Source organism: Protopterus annectens, chromosome 17.part0, assembly GCF_019279795.1.
Source record: "Protopterus annectens isolate FY-2018-M chromosome 17.part0, PAN1.0, whole genome shotgun sequence".
In the NCBI taxonomy this organism is placed as follows: Eukaryota; Metazoa; Chordata; order Ceratodontiformes; family Protopteridae; genus Protopterus; species Protopterus annectens.
In genome coordinates this window covers 698,702,310-698,718,867 of record NC_056751.1, presented here as the reverse complement: position 1 = coordinate 698,718,867, position 16,558 = coordinate 698,702,310, and the positions used below count along the sequence as shown (strand labels likewise).

Below are 16,558 nucleotides of genomic sequence, written 5' to 3'. Positions count from 1 at the left end.
AGTGCATTATTCTATGCTTAACAATATGAGTTGTTTTTTGGTGGTATACCTGTGATTTGTAGTTATTTTATTACAACTGAATCACAAAAAAAGTTGATACAATAACATGTACTTCATTTCATTTTTCAAAATTTGGAAAAGCCATTCCAACCAAATTAAACTTTGAAAGGAGGTCATAATCAATCACAAAACAGAAAAGTTGCAAATAAAACTAAATAAAGCTATCAATAGCGGTGGAATCATATCGTTGACTGAGGTCATGATTTTCACTCATGCCTCTGTAGCTCTGACCAATAAGAGTCTTATCTTCAACCTAACTTTCAAATTTCCCTGTCATCAGACAGTACCTGAGAAGTCTCCATCTGGCATAAGATAAGAGGTAAGAAATATCAGTCTTTAGCAGTAACCTGCCAGTTACTGGAAGCCCAGGTCTCATACTGTAGCACCTTGTCAGCATATCTAACATATAAACTCATTGTCATAACACCCTGTCATTTGCCAGAAGTCATAGCCTACTCCACACCGCCCTGTCTGTGATTAGAACTCAGGCTTCCTGTTCATATCATTGGTAATCAGTGGAGCTCCCTACCCAGGCACACTTACTGACATTGTTAAGTGAAACTCCCCGAACCTTTCATTTCTTTAGTTGCAACCTGCATACCAAACCCATTCTTGGCCCTTCCTGTGCCTGTCTAATAGTAACCTACCATAACTCAAAACATACTAATGCTATAGAAAAGTATACCATGCTGTACGCCTAAACTGCTCGATCACCGCACTAAAGTGATACGTAGTGCTTTGGTTCAAGAACCATGTCGAACACCCCCACCACCAAGGACTCTTAACTCATGCCCTTTCCTCCACACTTCCTAGAGGCTACCCCACTACAGTCCTTAAGGACTATAGCATACAAGAACAAAACTCCACACAGCTGAAGTCAGATTTATGAACCTCAGTCAAAGAGTTTCATTCTGTTAGCCTATTTGCTGCCCAACTCATAACTTTTCCTTCAGAACAGTGTTTGTTACCTACTGAAACACAATACTCAACTATTGGAGTTCTCTGACAGCTTTAAACAGGTCTACTAACTTCAGTTTCTCAAATCCTATATCTGTACTACAATAAAATTCCTCTTAATTAAATGTTTTTTCTAGTCAGTGTCTATGCATTTTGCATTCAAGCCTTTCATCTCCTTTTCTATATTTTTGTATGATATAGTATATTTATTTATATTTTCACTTCCACTGTTGTTACATTTGTCATTTTTTATGATGGAAGTTAACATCGCTGCTACATACTCTTACAGAAAACTCAATTTCTCTTCCTTCTCAGTGAAAGTCGATCTTTTCATAACCCTTTTTCTTACATGATGCGTTCAGCATAACTTCCTGTCAGCTGACATCATTCAGCTTGTCCATCTCAAAAGGAAGAGCTTTGGCTTTTGCAATTTTGCAAGCTATTCTTTGGGAAGAAAAATGTCAGGCAGTGGGAAAACATCCCGTTAAGTTACCATGGATGAGATCAACCCCCCCCCCCCCTTCCAGGTGCTTAACTTTCACCAATTTGGGTATATAGGCAAATGGGACAACCAACAAAAATGATTCATTGTTAAATTTTTTCTGAGTATAAAGAAGAAGGCATGTCCTACTTACAGTGAAGCTGATGAAAGGCATGCTCCTTTGCAGGAAGTTATTTCATACATTTTATTTGATTTGCATCCATTGTAACTTATGTAGTCAACTGTTTTCTGAACTCCACATTTGTCAAGTATTGGGGTACCTATAAGAAAGCATTAATTCAAACATTTGCACTGAATCACACTGTAATAAATATTTATCATTCTTTAAAAAATTATAAGAGTACCATAGGCATGTAAAAATAAGATATGATATCATAGATAATATGTCAAAGCATTGCCTAAATCCACTAAAGGTATCTTACATTTCTGGCAGCAGCCATCAGAATCTGTTGTAATGGTTCCCTGTGACAAAGAAAATAAAGAAGAGAGAAAAGTGTCAAATGCCGCAGGATACCACAATTTCACATTTTACACTCCTATGCTCTAAGATACTCCAGGCTATACAATATGAATTAGTTGTACCACGATAAAACAGTTTCTCTCAAGGGGGACAATGTAATAGACCACCAACAACACAGGAGCAGGTTTGTAATTAAATTGTACATATTTCAAATATTCAAAAGCATTTCTGAGTTTAATCACAAAAAATATACACTAATTATCTTTAGCTACTAGCCCTAACAAATATCATATTTATTCATGAAATCATCTAATTGTCTTTTTAAAATATATAGAGACCCCACAAATTTTACTGTGCCATATGGGTGATATTCGATGTGAGGAATCAGGTATGTTTAAATCCTAGAAGCACAACAGACAATCATCTTCAAACATGCAAAATGCCAGGCTCAAATTACTCACCTCTCTTCCTGTAAGAAATATATACAAATTCAAAGAACATGGTCTGTCGGTATATTAAAGTCCTCATATCCCACCTAATCTCTTAATGATCACTGTTTGGAGCCCCCTAATTGTTATATGCTGTATCTTTTACGGAATGTAGACAGTGACTCTTTTATCAGTTTTTGATCTAATTAAAGTGGTTTATGTAGAAAAAATGATTAATAATGTCACTAATAGAAAACCCTATCCATATATTAATTAAATATACTCTAATATAATTTCCTTATACTCAAGATAATTTCCCTAATCACACATTTTAATTGCGTCATGTTTTAACATGCCTGGTATCTAAACTTCATATGCTTTAATTTCGTTATGTGATGGTAATCCAGAATTTTCTATTCTAAAATAAATTTTCTCCTGGCAATGCACACTTTATTGGTATTTTCATTACTAGCCATGATGTCTGTAGGTTTAATTTGATCTGCAGATTTATAAAACAAATATCTGTTAAGACAAATCATTCATGTGCATGAATATTAAATAATAAAGTAAGGGAGAGCTCTTTCGAGCAACTGTGAAAATGTTTTTACTTAACTATCCATAGTGCTTTCTTCCACTGATGTTTGATCTACTTCACTAAATATCAAGTCCACTGAAGTTTGTAACCTTACTAATGTATCACAGTTTGCTCATTTGAGGTTTTAGTAAGTTCCATGTATGCAAAAATAATACACAAACCTGACAATGACCTTCACTGCTTACAGAAAAAAGTTGGTATTTATAGCACAGTCTTACTGCTTTATAAAGTCAAGTTGAAGCCATTCAGAAACAGCATCAAAAATATGCCACAGAGCTTTGGAAACACATATGGGAAACTCTGAAGCCTTACCATTGTATAGTAATCAATCTTAAATATATTCCTCCTTTGAAAACAGCATTAATGTGTGATTGTATGTCTTTATATCTTGTAAAAAGGACCCCAAACTCCTTGTTGTTCTAGTGTACTAATACAACTTATTTTATTCCATATCTTAATATAAATGCTGTTTTCGTTTTCTGTGTTTTAATTTCTCCCTTTCACACAGATATGAAGTTAACTTTCTCCTTTTAGATAGATAGAAACAAACATATAAATAGATAAACATATGCATATTATAATATATAGAGAGATACATAACATAGATGCATAAATACAAATGCGCACATCTATCTATATTTTACTTAGTATATGTATATATATAAATATATATATATATATATATATATATATATATATATATATATATATATATATATATATAGTTTTACTATCAAAATCTCGAAAGTTCAAAGTTAATCCATTCTGAACATCTGATGGTATTAGGTGAATACGTCAAATCTGCTGAACGAATTCAGCAAATTCAACATTTTCACCGAATATTGAAAAGGATGTCCATATAGGAGCACAGGAAAGTGTAACTCCTACACTTCACATTATGTTTTTGTACGGGACAAGCCCCCCTGCACTCCCACACCCCCTGTTAACTATGTATTCTAACTCAGTGAGAAAGGGATGACTGTTCCAATCCACACTGTAGCGCAATCTCTATTCATTACATCAAGTTCATATCAGAGAATGCACAGTGGCATTTATTGATATGAACTATTGATCATGTAATGGTCGGTAACACAGGAATCGGACATCTGCCATCCGATATCCCGTCTACAGACAATCTGCATTTGGGATTTTGATTATAAACCTATATATATATATATATATATATATATATATATATATATATATATGTATGTGTGTGTGTGTGTGTGTGTGTATGTGTGTGTGGTTTCAGTCTGTAAGAGTCAATACAGCTGGTGTGCATGCAAGATCATACTACAGTGGGGTTTGGGAATTTGTCCTTACCCTGCTGCTGTACAAAGTGGGAGCTGGTATATATAATTAGTACAGGGTATATGGGCTGTAGGGGGTGCAGTGGGGTTGTCCCTTCAAAAAAAAATTTTGTTTGTTTTATAATCTTTGCATATTCAGTCTACAAAGATTGATGTTTTTGTATGCACACTTTGGAGTATTCACTATATGATGAGGCAATATATATTATATATATATATATATATATATATATATATATATATATATATATATATAGAGGCATCAATATATAGATAGATATATGGATATAGATATGCAGGTCTATGTCATAACACTGAAAACTCATAACATCGAGACGTTCTCCACTAGATATGTAGCCTAAAAACTTGTTTTTGCTGGAGGTCAAGCCCCATTCACTCCCCGCCTTTACTTATATATACTAATGCCATGATCTCACAATCATGGAGAAAATAAAAAAAAAAAAAAAAACACCACACACAGTGATTCAGTGCTTGAGAGCATACAGATATATCTACAGATCTGGGGGGTACAACATGATGCTGACCCTTATTATTCACACATACTGTGCTAGACTCACTTCCCTAATAACGCCTATGATAAGAAATGACACCATCACATACATTCTACACAACTCTATACACTTCAATGCTTTTCAGTGAAATGAGTTTTCAGTGAATTGTGTTCGACCTTATGGGTTTCTGTGTTACCTGTTTTCAGTATTATGATAGGGACCCAGATATAGATATAGATATAGTTATAGATACATGGAGTGTCTGTTCATGCCTCAGTATAGTGTGTGCATACACATGTGTATGAGTGAGTCCAGTCTCTGAAACATTTAGACAAAAGTTTTTCAAATGCTTTGTTTCTTTGCGCATTAATATATTAATCCAGATTATGGATTTTTTAATTGAAGTTTTCCCAATTTTCAGCATATTCAATGCTATTTTATTTTGCCCAATCCCATTTCTTGAAGATGCTCTTCAAATAAAGTGTTTTATATAAATATATATATATATATATATATGTATATATATATATATATATATATATATATATATCGGTCCACTTTCAAATTTCGAAATACCAAACTCTCAAGGTTTGAGATACCAAACTCAAAACATCAAGATTTTGGTATCTCGGAAGTTAAAAGTCAAAGAAATAAAAAAAAAAACACAGATAAAATAATGTTTTTGCAGGGGGGAACAAACCCCCCCCTGCACCCCACCCCACCCTTACTTTAATATACCAACTCGGAGATCGCGCTACAGTGAATAGAATGGTAATGCTCCTGTTTCACTTATGATTCTCTTCACTGTAGCGCGATCTCAGAGTTGATATATTAAAGTAGGGGGTGTGGGGGGTGCAGGGGGGCTTTCCCCCCTACAAAAACATTATTTTGCTTGTTATTTTTATTTTTTTTTTTGGTTCACTTTTGAATTTCGAGGTACCAAGATCTCAATGTTTTGAGTTCGATATCTCAAAACTCGAGATTTTTGTATTGTGAAATTTAAAAGTGGACCCATATATATATATATATTTATTTATATGTCTGTCGGTGTGTGCAGGTGTAGGTGAGACCTAACAGTCCAATTCCCAAGCACATTTGCAGTGCACAGACACTTACCTGGACACAGTCTGAAGAATTGAATGCTGGACATATTTTCGTGGTGCTGACTGGTATGTACTGTCCACCAACTACTGTGCAGTTATACTTGGTGCAGTTGTCATTTGGTGGTGACCATGTGTTTCCAGGCTGAAAGGAAAGGAAATATAATCACTCTTATTCTTATAAAACAGATAAGATTTCAGGTTCACAACAGGTTCACAACAGTTATTATACAAAAGACTATTACTTCATTTGCAGAAGAAGACATCTTTGTGGAGTAATGCAATTCACAAAATCTAAGAAACTAAGAACTTGAGCAGGTTTATAGAGGTAAAGATATCCTTTATTTTCTGTTATTAGTAACATGTACATATAAATGGCTATAATGCCTTTGAGTGATACTCCGGTTTGGCGCAATACCTGCGCCATAACTAAGTTGTACTGCATTGTGAAAATTTATAGTTTTGCCATATATATATTTTTCAAGCATATCAGAATACTTTGTCAAACTTTAGAAAAAAAAGAATAAGTTTGTCTGGTAAGAACTGTTTCCATGCATGCACTTTTTAAGTGTGGACAGGTATTTCTTCATTAATTCATGTAAATATGTAAAAGGGTTCATGTTACCTTCAAACTTGTAAATTAAATTAGTCACAAATAAAGTTACTGTCCATAGTCCTGTTTGATATATATATATATATATATATATATATATATATATATACATACATACCAGCAGAAATTAGTCCTTGTTGTATTTAAGCAAGCAGTCATTTCCATACTCTGTGTCATTTTCATAGACCTGTCCCCACTTTGTTTCCCTCTGGACTTCTACCTGCTCCCATAGCATCATACAAGGGAAGATAATCTTCAGCTCTGTGTCATACACTTAGTTTTTGCATAGCATAAATTAGCATACAGTTTGTAATATCTTTGTGTACCATATAGAAAAGGGAGTGCACCAATCACAGCAAGGCATTATTTCCACTAGTGTTGTATGTATCGGATTTTGTTTGAAAAATAAACACTCGAAAGATTACATTATTGAAACCATTTCAGAGAATAGATATTGAAAATGTTCTCATTTTCTAACCATAAACATTTATTTCTGCTTTGAATTTCTGCTTGATTGATCACCTTCCTCTAATCTTCCTTGCCTTATGGATTTGCAACACATTCTTATGTATACTTAAAAGTGCAATCATATATAATTATGAAATTATGCAACCTCTGAAATCTGAAACATAAAAACATTTTTTTACAGTGGAAGCCTCCTGTACCTTCTGCCAAAGGTAGTCACACCCCATTCCCTATTATTTGTATGTACTAATGCCGATATTGTTGTACCTGGGAGCAAGGAAAATTTTCCCAGGATGCCATAGTCTTAATATTTTAATAATTGTTTGAACCACACACAAACTAGTGATTTCACTTTAGAAAGCTGATCAATAATGTCTCAAGCTCAATCAGACACCAAATAAATCTTTTTTTTCTCGACAGTTTCTTTCATTTCTAATTCTCACACATCATCATCATGGAATAAAAAGTCATGGCCAAGTGGTCAAGAGTTAAAAACACGTGCATGTCTTCTCACCTTGAGCAGATAATTGGTAGCATTCGGTAAAAGAATAATGCAGCTGGTCTGGAAACACTGACCACAGCACTTTCCTGGAATTGCCTGATACTCATATCCCTGTGTAATAAAGAAGAAACGATATTTACTCCGCAAAAGCTCTCTAATTACAGTTAATTTCTACAGTTCTCTAATTTGAGTTACATTTCTAGAAAGTATGTTGGTACTCACTGGGCTGCATGTTTTGTTGCATATCAAAGGTGAGCATACAATTTTGTTTTGTTGTGTTTCTTGATCAATGTCTGAGGAACAGGAACACTGGCTGCAGTTCTGGACAGGTATCACAGCTTGTGGCTAAAGAAAACAGAAAACAGTTTGTTATAGCTGGCAGTTGGCTTCTACCATATATTTGATTGGAGCAGCTTTGGAAGACCTCAATGGTTTAGCATAAGTATGCATTTGAAATGTTTATTTGATTGCCTTTGGACCTTACAGATAAATAGTAGCATTTTATTACAAATTATAATATGCCATATGGTGGAACATGATTCACACATATTATACCATGACCCCCCCATTAATATTCCAAAACGTGCACGCTGATTGGCCAGCGTGCACGTTGTAAATCAACTTATACTAATGGAAAAAGGTCCGGTCGCCCGGACTTTTTCCATTAGTATGTCTTTTTTAAAACACTGTCTCGCTATGTTAAATGGGTTTAACATAGCGACACAGGTTTAAAATAAGCAACGGAGATCTCTGTTGCTTTTTTTAAAGCAGTCTCGCTATGTTAAACCCATTTAACATAGCAAAACAGTAAAAAGCAACGGAGATCTTGCTTTCTCCGTTGCTTTTGCCCACAGCTCTGATGTACTGTGTAGGCATACGCATGCGCAGTACATCAGAACTTCCACGGAAAACCAGACAGCTGCGGACGGGCAGCAAGGAGGCATTATACAATGCCATTATTTAAGAAAAGTAATTTTTTTTTTCTTAAATAATGTCATTATAATAACAATAACTCACTTCTGGTGGGTAATGCTGGATTTACCCACGGTTGGCTTTGTTTGGTCCCTCGGGACCAAACCACGCCAACTGTGGGTAAATCCAGCATTACCCACACCCAGGCGTGGGTTATTGCTATAATAGTTACTTCATAAGACACTTGATCAGTTATGCCAAATGTTGTTTGACATATTCAAATTTGTTTTTAGGTTCTAACAAAATGCCATTTGCAGTGCCTCTAATCAAGAAAATGATGGAACTAGCAGAGGAAATATTTCAAACAGGAAGGATGCAACTTATTTTAAAATAATTTTAATAAACAGGAAGCTGATCCATCATACAGTATAAACTGTTGTTAAGAACAGCTGAGGTAATCTGTTTTACTCTTATCCATGAGTTCTAATTATTATTTTTTTTAAACAGCTTTATTGAATCATTACTTGTGACATAGGCAAATTTATGCAAAAGTAGTCAAACTGTATTAAATTAACATTAACATTAACAAACATTATACTTCACAAATATTGCTATATATCATATAAACTTCTTGTTAGCCCTTCAAGCTCCAGTCTTAATAGAGGTGTAAATCAAAATCCACTAATTGTAGAACTGTTTGAAATTTGAGACACCTTTGAGTCATATATTCCAGATAATGTACTCATTATTAATGTGTAATAAAACATGTTTTGAGGTTTAGGTTTGAAAATCAGGCAATATAGGTTCTCATTCATACATCAGTAACACAATAAAATGTCATAATCAGAATCTATTGTACTATATGATTTTATATTTGTATACTCAGCAATTAGTTATCTGGCAAAGAAAAACACTGCCAACAGCTTCAATTAAACTTTATACCAAGGCAATAAAGATGATATGAAGAATGTGGATATTCAATGTAGCATATGAACACTTAGCCAAAACTGTAAGAGATGGTCTGCAGCCAACAAAAGACAAGAAAGCAGTTCAAAAAAGGTGGATGTAATTATGTCCACTCTTGAAAGAGCAGACTTTCATCTAACAGGGTGACTGCACTGTTTAGGCATCCCATCTAGTTATGCAATTTTGTTAACAGGAATATATTTTTAGCAAGTCATATTATAACAGGCAGAAGGCAGATAAACAGTGTTTCAATGACTGTATATTAACTAGGAAATGTGTGTTCCTTACCTTGTATTCTGTTCCATTATATACACAGACACTCTTTGGCACTGCGGAAAGAAAACATATTAAACACTTTGATTAACATGATCACATTGCTAGTACATGTATCAATGACCACGATCACATTGCTAGTACATGTATCAATGAACACGATCACATTGCTAGTACATGTATCAATGAACACGATCACATTACTAGTACATGTATCAATGACCACGATCACATTGCTAGCACATGTATCAATGACCACGATCACATTGCTAGTACATGTATCAATGACCACGATCACATTGCTAGTACATGTATCAATGACCATGATCACATTGCTAATATATGCATCAGTGAACACAATCACATTAATTGTACATGTATCAATGACCACGATCACATTGCTAGTACATGTATCAATGACCACGATCACATTGCTAGTACATGTATCAATGGCCATGATCACATTGCTAGTACATGTATCAATGACCATGATCACATTGTTAGTACATGTATCAATGAACACGATCACATTGCAAGTACATGTATCAATGACCATGATCACATTGCTAGTACATGTATCAATGACCATGATCACATTGCTAGTATATGCATCAATGAACACAATCACATTGCTAGTACATGTATCAATGACCACGATCACATTGCTAGTACATGTATCAATGACCATGATCACATTGCTAGTACATTTATCAATGAACACAATCACATTGCTAGTACATGCATCAATGACCACGAAAGGCAGGTGATTCTGTATGCATGACAAGCAAGGTCGCATGGATTTAAATAAGTACAACGAAAGTTAACTCATTGTCCTACTGTATAACAAAAAACATAACATTATCAAACATGCACAGATCCTGATAAAAAGATCAGAAACAAACATGTATCATATGACAGTTTGCTGGAAAATGTAGCAGTGAATTAATTCTGTTCAATATACATTCACCAAATGCCTAGCTAACTGAGCAACATTCCCATGGGTTGTATATTCTTCAAAACTGTCAACTTAACATTTAATTACATAATAATAGGTTAGAGTTCAGGGATAGATGGGAGAGCACCCCCCCACACACAATACTCATTTTAATTATTATTATAGTTGGAATGTTGTAATTTCCAAGAATATGAAAGCTGATCCAGTGTAATTCATTTAGAAGCATGTTTAATGATTCGATTATAAATATATTGTGTCTGAAAATTTGGAATAACATTTTTTTTGTGTCCTGAGAAAACAGAGTCAATAGTTATGCTTCCCTTCCACAAAAATTAATGGAATCATCTAAGAATGGAAATTACATGTGAAAAACTGCCCTTCACTTCATAAAACATCCCCGCAATACTGGGTCAGACTTCACAGAATGCTAGCAGTCTCTCTATAACTTTAGCTGTAGCTAGTTAGGTGCCATGTGTCAAGCCACTGACCAACATGTAGTACCATCTGCCCTTAAGAAAGTTGGAAGTTCATATGTCACTTACCGTATTTGTATACTGGACAACAGTTGCCTTCAGGAATGGTAGCCAGCAGGTCATACCCTGGTAAACAGCGCTGAATCTTATTAGAGCACAAGCTAGTGTTGCATCCTGTATAGTTACAAAAGTAAGAAAAGATGTAAGCAACACAGTGTATTTGTTTCTTTGTTGGTTTACTTATTTTTTTTTAGTATTAATTGAATAGCTGGGTAAACTAGTTGGTTAAAGGGTCCTTTTTGATCATGACCTGACCTTTACAGGTACACTAACTCAAAACAGTAATAATAAATAAACTGTGTAAATACTGTCTATATTCAGTAAGAAGCTTTGGGTTATGATCCAGTTATGCTTCATCCCTAGAAAAAGACCTAATGTAATAAATAAAATATGTTGTAAAAAGAACACAATAAATGTGTTGTAGAAAACTTAAAAGTAAAAATTATAGCAAGGTAGTTGCAAATATACTACATTAAGACAACAAGATGAACTAATAATGACATAATTTGCATGCTGATAACCCAAATGAATAAGACCACTAAGATTATGTGATATGACTTTATGTCAGTACAAACACCTCAAATGCAAATGCGCAATGAAATGTGCAATAATTTAATTCCTAGCTGGACTTGTATGTACAAAAGAATCCAAACAATCAAAACTATTTCAACTATGATTGAATTATTGCCCAGATAATGTTTTCATGTCGTAATCATATTGTAACACAAGTTTTTAACTTTATCCAATACAGCAATGTTGATTTCTTTAAAGAATATCAGCATACACAACAGTGGATGGTTTATGTCAAACATTAAACATTTAAAACAAGAAGATGTCACAGTTCAGAAAGTTATTGTTCACTCCTTAAAAACATTTAATAAATATATTAAATAGGAAAGCTGCCTGGAATAAGGGTTGCTGACAGAAGAAAAAAAAAACAATGTGGGAGGGGGGGGGTTCACAGAAATTACACACCTTTCAGTGGAAAGGGCATATATTCAGCTCAGCCATAATCCTTCATTAAGGTTAATCTGCTTTACTCTGACAACCATTCTAAAGCTCAAGTCTGGCTTTCTTGAAATGAGGCCATTGGTGTTGCAGATGTTGGTTCCCAAACAAAAACAGCCAGGAAAAGTGTGGTTGACAGGTTCAAGGAGTTGGTTAGGATGGGGTCTGGCCAGGCTTAGGGTAGTACAGGAGGACAGGTGTGGCACCCTGAACCATTTACACTAAGCTATTCCATTGAGATGTTACTTTACAGAAAAAAAAAGCATTTGCATCTTATTATCAGATAGTTTGTTCGATATTTATATCAGAGGGTGGTGTATTGTGTGCCTCACAGATAAGAGCCAAACTGGTCATCAGTATGTAGTGTTGGCCACTCAGGGACTAAGCACCATGGTATTCAGGATAAACCTAATAGGGGTTCTAGGCAGCAGCATGGTTTTGATCACTCCATGGAGGGTAGATGGGGTAAAGAGCTTCCCCTGTCATTGTCCATGTGCTTTACTAAAATCAATGTATCTCAATTTGTTAACATTATGCTTGGGGAAGGCTGAGAGTTGTTGTCATTGACTGTTTGGTTAGGTGGGGGGGGGGGTCACTGAATGCTACTGTCACCATTAGCGTACTTGTAGAAGAGATTTAGGGTTCTAATAACTGATAGTATGTTTGAGGGAGAAGCCAAGGACACAGATCGCTGACACTATGCTCAACAGTGGGTAAAGAAGCTAAAATGGCCTTCTATACAGATCGAAATAATCTGCACAAATATCTGTGCAAAAATAAATAAATACTTCATTTAACAGTACAAGATTCCTGAGAATTCCTACAGGCTAAGTATTTAATGGAAACTGAAAACAATTAGAGATAATTACTATAAAAACAGAGCTGTTAACACTGTTCTGGCACTTAACATCAAGCAATGACAAATACAGTATCACTGTCCCCTTAAATTACTGAATATGTCTTTTCTTGTGGCCTTTATTGTCATTATTATTGTATCATTACCGTTTTCAGAATGAACAAATCAGTAGGAATAAGATAGATGTACTTACGGCACTCTGTTATGTTGCAGCACGTGTTGTTTGGGTTTGGCACAGAAAAAGCTTGTAAGCCTTCCATACTGCAGTTTTGCACTGGAGCTATAGGACACACATGGGGTGCACACTGCACGCTCATTGTGTTGTTGTCACAGCGACAATCCAAACAATTACTTTGCCATGTCTCTCCAGGCTGAAAAAAACAACATAACTTAGCTGAGTTTGGTAGAAAAGTTTGGAAATCTATACCTTTTTCCCTTTTTAGGTTTGTATTCCCATTCTCCTGACTTTTTCCCAGGAATAAGACAGCATACTTTTCTGTCCATAAGGACTTTCCCCTCTCTGTAATCGCCAGAAGATCTTATATATAGGCCTACAAACAACACCGGTGCACCCTATCTTACTGGACACACGGTCAATAAATGTTATTCCAGTTAGTTTCACTGTTACCCATTTTCCTCACCATCTGTTTGATAAGCTCATGGGCAGGGGTTAGTTGAAAATCTCAGACACATTAAATATACCCAAGTGCCTGCCCTTCAGTTTGCAGTACAAGTTGAATATTGTTTACTTATCTTTCTGCCACACCATCCAAAATGACCTATAAACTTAGAGGGTAAGCACACACAGGTCCAATTTTACAAATCCCTAGAAATAAATTACAATGCACCAACCACAACCTATCACTTATCTGATCGAATACACACAAACACACACACACACACACACACACACACACACACACACACACACACACACACACACACACACACACATGCACACATCTTGTAATGTCCAGGCTTCTATTACTACCTATTTGTTCACATGTAATTAATTAACTAATAACAGACAAATAATGATCATTCACCTTACTCAATAATCCTTCTCAAATCAAACTTAGTTCCCCCCTTTTTCTACCTTCTTTCTTTCTTTCTTTCTTTCTTTCTTTCTTTCTTTCTTTCTTTCTTTCTTTCTTTTTCTTCAATCTCTTCTCTTCAAATGTGTACAACCTTTTCAGGATGATTTTGCACATATTTGTCTTAAGTACATTCTTTAATGTTTTTTATCATTATGGGTACTGGTATAGTGTTAAGTTTGTATTTAATGACTATTTTTATTCTTTGACTGCAAATACTCTGTTCTGTGCCAGTTTGCACATTTTCAATAGTGTATAAATGTGTGTATATTTTTATATTTTTATCTCTCTGATCTCTCAGACTGAACCTGAAAATTCTTCCATGAGGTTAGTGTCCCACCATACTTACAAATATAAACAAACAAAAGTCCAAATAGATAAATAAATCCCACAATATACTTCCATATGATGTTCAGATACATGTGTGTGTGCGTGTGTGTATGCATGCTTGTATGTATATAAATATGACAGTGAATTTATTTTATCTTGCTAAATAAAAAAGCCTGCTGAGACAGCATGCCCATTTTGCAGCGGAGGAACAGGAGAATATTTTAAGTAAGTACCTTAATCAGTCACACATCTGCCAGTGCTTGCAGAAATTAGTGAGGCTTTCCCATGGCATAATGCATGTTTTATACCTCATACTACAGACAGCACACATTGTTGCCATTATTACACGTCGTACTGTGAGGCCACACATTGTTGCCATTATTACACGTCGTACTGTGAGGCCACACATTGTTGCCATTATTACACATCGTACTGTGAGGCCACACATTGTTGCCATTATTACACATCGTACTGTGAGGCCCCACATTGTTGCCATTATTACACATCGTACTGTGAGGCCACACATTGTTGCCATTATTACACGTCGTACTGTGAGGCCACACATTGTTGCCATTATTACACGTCGTACTGTGAGGCCACACATTGTTGCCATTATTACACATCGTACTGTGAGGCCCCACATTGTTGCCATTATTACACATCGTACTGTGAGGCCCCACATTGTTGCCATTATTACACATCGTACTGTGAGGCCCCATATGCAGTATTAGTTGTGGTTGTACAAGATGTTTCAGGATTGAAATAAGCAGAGAAAGAACGTTTAACAGAAAGTTGTTCAGAAGGGAAATGGGGACACAGAATGCATGAAAGGCACAACGCACCAACAGTGTGTTGACAGAAGGGGAAGCAGAGCATTATTACGCTGTACACCATCATTGCTAGGTAGATACAAGGCATGAAACTGAAGGTAACATACTGATATAGAAGGCAGGAGGCAAGGATAGACACAAAGGGGGACATTTTTACTTCTACACAGAGAGAGGGATACCAGCTTGCAGTTTACTGGTGTTGAGGAAGTTAAAGGATTACTCTCTCATGACGTTCATAATTTTCCATGAATGTGGTAGAAATGATAGTAAATGGTCAAACTGATACATCAGGCTTGTTCCAACAACAGGATGGACTTGATCAAATAATCTCTTCATGTGTCAGCTTGCTGGCATGATGCCACTTATGAAAACCTAAAACAGGAGGTTGAAGGTCTGTCATGTTAATTTCATGAATATCATATTACTCTAGGGGCTGCCAGAATAAAACAATAATTTAGTTATAAGGAAGAGAGCGTATGGTACTAAGAAGATGAAGGTTATAAGCAGGAGAAACAATATAGTTATTGATGGCTTTTGAAATAGTGAACAAGCAAAATAAATTACATTATTTGAAAAGGGGGAATACATACAGCAGTGATGCATTTTCATAGTTTATTCTATTTATTTGTCTTTGTTTACTGGGAAAGACAGGGCAGAACCTAATTTCAGCGGAAGCCTGGGGAGAAAAGTTCCACAATTAAGAAACATACATTTTTACATAGCATTAAATATATTAGAATATACAATATATAACTGGCATATAAAGTATAAATATTTACAAATAGGAACATGACACATAATTTATATCGTACTGGTTCAAAAATTGTAAATATAATTTAAAAGCATATAGGTCCGAATGTTTTACATTGTCGACATAATTTAAAAGGCATATAGGTAACATTAAATTTTGTATATAACACCAGTTGTACTATGCAGAGTTGGTTAGTAGTATAGTATTTATAGACTAATAAGTTCTGAGAGAAGTAATAGTCACTAAAGCAAACAAGAGTCAAGTAAGATGTTTAAAAATCTACAGGTGGAAGAGACTTGGGAGAAAGGTCAAACTGAGCAGGAAAGGTCTGGGTGGGGAGTAGAAAAAGAAGAGAAAATAATTTTAATTGACTATTGAAGTAAAACATAAATAAAAGTTTGCAGAGTAGATTGAAAATGTATGGTGACAGAGGAACAAATATAGAGAGATGTAAGTATTAGTAGACAGTAGAAGGTGGCAAATAGTTGCAAGATAGCGTTAGTGTGGCTTGGAAGCACATTGCCTATGATGTGATTTAAAATGGGT

At 35.2% G+C, this 16,558-nt stretch overlaps 1 protein-coding gene across 1 annotated transcript in view; it reads right to left on the bottom strand.

Annotated features, from left to right (window-relative positions):
- LOC122791633 (mucin-2-like) overlaps positions 1-16,558 on the bottom strand; it is a 116,654-nt gene that overhangs the window by 3,630 nt on the left and 96,466 nt on the right. Inside the window, exons 40-47 of the mRNA XM_044059446.1 lie at positions 13,201-13,378; positions 11,153-11,257; positions 9,671-9,711; positions 7,727-7,849; positions 7,517-7,615; positions 5,941-6,069; positions 1,942-1,981; positions 1,653-1,779 (exon numbers count right to left, since the gene is read on the bottom strand). Coding sequence (XP_043915381.1) covers positions 1,653-1,779; positions 1,942-1,981; positions 5,941-6,069; positions 7,517-7,615; positions 7,727-7,849; positions 9,671-9,711; positions 11,153-11,257; positions 13,201-13,378 — 842 coding nt within the window. The remainder of the gene's footprint in view (positions 1-1,652; positions 1,780-1,941; positions 1,982-5,940; positions 6,070-7,516; positions 7,616-7,726; positions 7,850-9,670; positions 9,712-11,152; positions 11,258-13,200; positions 13,379-16,558) is intronic.